The 3,360-nt window shown below is 51.6% G+C and overlaps 1 protein-coding gene across 1 annotated transcript; it reads left to right on the top strand.

The window, feature by feature from the left end:
- The first annotated feature begins 1,990 nt into the window (after positions 1-1,990).
- Positions 1,991-2,716, top strand: LOC123089894 (probable ubiquitin-conjugating enzyme E2 18). The gene is made up of 4 exons (XM_044511445.1): positions 1,991-2,060; positions 2,193-2,281; positions 2,482-2,584; positions 2,693-2,716. The coding sequence occupies exons 1-4, from the start codon at positions 2,025-2,027 to the stop codon at positions 2,714-2,716; spliced, it is 252 nt and encodes an 83-aa protein (XP_044367380.1). The 5' UTR covers positions 1,991-2,024.
- The last annotated feature ends 644 nt before the right edge of the window (positions 2,717-3,360 follow it).

Raw genomic sequence — 3,360 nt, forward strand, 5'->3', positions numbered from 1 at the left:
AGCCATAGCCAGAAACCCTAATCAGTTCGATCTCACTGATAGGGATTTTGGTCTCATCGAGATGGGATTGCAAACTCTCTATTTCCCTTCATAATGTTTTGGTCTCACCAAAATGAGCAATTTGTCCCACCGAGTTCGTAGTGCAAACTCTCTGTTTCCCTTTCGTAACATTTCGGTATCACCGAGAGGAGCGATCGGTCCCACCGAGTTTGCCTGACCAACTTTCAGTTTGCTTATTACTGAAATTGGTCTCACCGAGTTTATGTAATCAGTCAAACCGAGATAAGGTTTTGCCCTAACCCTATGATACGACTTCGTAGTATCTATATTTTTTGATTGTTTCATGCCAATATTATACCACTTTCACATATTTTTGGCAACTTTTTATATGATTTATTGGACTAACCTATTGATCCAGTGCCCAGTGCCTGTTTTTGTTTTTTGCATGTTTTTTCTATCGCAGAAAATCCATATCAAACGAAGTCCAAATGCAATAAAATTTCATGGATAATTATTTTGGAAAATATGTGATTGTTGGGAGTTGGAATCACCGCAAACGGAGGCCCACATAGCCCACAAGACACCAGGGCGCGCTAGAGGCCCCTCGCGCGTGGTGGTGGGTTGTGCCCTCCTCGAAAGTCGGTTGGAGCTCTACTTCAGGCCCAAGGAAGCTCATACCCCGAAAAAAATCGTGTTAAAATCTCAACGCAATCGGAGTTACGGATCTCCCGAAATATAAGAAACGGGTTTTGGCCAGATCAGGGGAGCGCGAAACAGAAGAGAACAGAGAGGGAGATCCAATCTTGGAGGGGCTCCTGCCCCTCTACCACCATGGAGGCCATGGACCAGAGGGGGGACTCTCCTCCCATCTAGGAGGGAGGCCAAGGAAGAAGAAGGAGGGGGGCTCTCTTCCCCCCTCTCTCCTGGTGGCGCCGGAGTGCCGCCGGGGCGAGGATCGTGATGGAGATCTACATCAACAATCTTGCTACCGTCGACACCAACTTTCTCCCCCTCTATGAAGTGGTGTAACACCCCTTCTATCCACTGTAATCTCTACTTAAACATGGTGCTCAACTCCATATATTATTTCCCAGTGATCTATGGTTATCCTATGATGTTTGAGTAGATCCGTTTTGTCCTATGGGTTAATCGTGATCTTGGTTGGTATGATTGTTATTTTATTTATGGTGCTGTCCTACGGTGCCCTCCGTCTCGCGCAAACATGAGGGATCCCTGCTGTAGGGTGTTGCAATATGTTCATGATTTGCTTATGGTGGGTTGCGAGAGTGACAGAAGCTTAAACCAGAGTAGGTGGGTTGTTGCGTATGGGATAAAGATGACTTGATACTTAATGCTATGGTTGGGTTTCACGACCTTAATGATCTTTAGTAGTTGCGGATGCTTGCTAGAGTTCCAATCATTAGTGCATATGATCCAAGTAGAGAAAGTATGTTAGCTCATGCCTCTCCCTCATATAAAATTGCAAGAATGGTTACCGGTACTTGCTGTGAGGCCAGACCCATGTGCCGACACAGCAGGATCCTCTAATATTTATAGGGAAAAATATGCAAAAAAAACAAAAATAGCCAAAAATACAATCCATAGCACGCGGCCCATTAGGACTAAATGTGGCATGGGCGGGCCCGTTTAGTACATGAGTCGTGTGCTGGCACGACACAACCCACTTATAAATGTGCCTAGGTGGGACCTGCCATCCCTAACATGTTTAAGCGTGGGCCGGGCCGGGCCGGGCCGTGTGGTGCGGGCCCACTTTACCAGGTCTCCCAACGCATGGAAGTTCACAAGGCATCGAGTTATTATATTTTCTCATCACAAAAGGAGAAAGCGTTGAATTGAGCGGCCAGTCTTTCCAGTCGGCCACTTGAGCTCCTCCGCAATCGGCATCCCCGTCGCGTCGCACCCTGCCGCTACACCAACCCACCCCACCCCACCCCACGTATTCCCCGCACCGCACCGCACCTTCCCCCCTCCCCCGACCTCGGCGAGACCGCGTGCGGCGCGCCATGACGAGCTCCGCCTCCTCCTCCCCTTCCCGCAAGGTACCAAACCCTAACCCCCGCCCCGCCCCCAGGCCGGCCACGTCCAATCTCGCCGATCCCCCTTCCGATGCGGCCCCGCCAGATTCGCCTCGTGCCTGATTCGGCTGAATTAACCCCGCTGTTCGCGCGCAGGTGCTGAGCAAGATCGCGTGCCTCCGGCTGCAGAAGGAGCTCGGGGAGTGGCAGGCCAGCCCTCCCGGCGGCTTCACCTACAAGATCGCGTGCTTGCCCCTACGCCCTTCCCTCTCCCCCGCTCCCTCCTCCCCGCCCGACAAATCCAGTCCCCCCGTTCGGTCTGCCGTAGTATTGATCCGCTGTGGACCTTTTATCTTCGCTGCAATACGATTTTGTTCTCGTAATCTGTTTTATATATACCAAGAAAAAGGCAATATGAAAATCATGATGGGTGGCACGGCAACAGGTGGGTCATCGAGGTGTCGGGGGCGGAGGGGACGCTCTACGCCGGTGAGACCTACCGGCCGCAGGTTGACTTCCCGGAGCAGTACCCCATGGAGGCTCCACAGGTGAGAGAGAGAGAGAGAAAGATCCCATGTTCTTTCTACTTTGTTTATCTCGTACCTTACGCGTAGAGCTCGTGTTATTTTGGACCGCGCTGATGGTACCGGCTCCAGCGCGTCGTCGTCGAATTGAGGTAGCAGCTTACGCTTCGGGTAACTCTTGGTTGGGCGCCCGAGGCCGTATTCCTCGACTGCCAGGACATTAGTCCACCTGTCGTTGAGCAGATCTTGATCAGCTTGAAGCTGCTGCTGCTTCTTTTCAGGCTCCTTGCGGTGGCTATTAGCCGGCGCTTAAAGCGCTCCTGTTCGAGAGGTTCCTCAGGCACGATAAAGTCTTCGTCGCCGAGGCTCACTTCATCCTCAGAGAGTGGAAGATAATTACTATCCTCCGAGTCTTCATTTACAGCATGTTCATCAGGGCTAATTTGCCCATCTTCCCGATCATCCTGTTCGGAGGTTGGCTCGACGGGGTCTTCTTGGTCTTCGGCGTCGTCCGGAGTGTTGTTATCTCTGGTGCCGGTATTGCTGTCTTTTCCACGGCGTGATTTAGAGCGGCACCGCCGACGTCGGCGCTTTGGTTGTATCTCAGGAGGTTTATCCTCGACTGGATTTTTCTCATTATCGCCGTTACCCTCTTTGGGTGTATCCACCATGTACACGTCATACGAAGAGGTGGTCGTCCAGCGTCTGGTAAACGGCGGGTTTTGGGCCTGCTCTTCTCTGGTATCATCGTCCATACCGTCGATGTATTCGGAGCCATAATCGAGCATGTCGGTTAAGTC

The sequence above is a fragment of the Triticum aestivum genome, chromosome 4B (assembly GCF_018294505.1).
Source record: "Triticum aestivum cultivar Chinese Spring chromosome 4B, IWGSC CS RefSeq v2.1, whole genome shotgun sequence".
Taxonomy (NCBI): Eukaryota; Viridiplantae; Streptophyta; class Magnoliopsida; order Poales; family Poaceae; genus Triticum; species Triticum aestivum.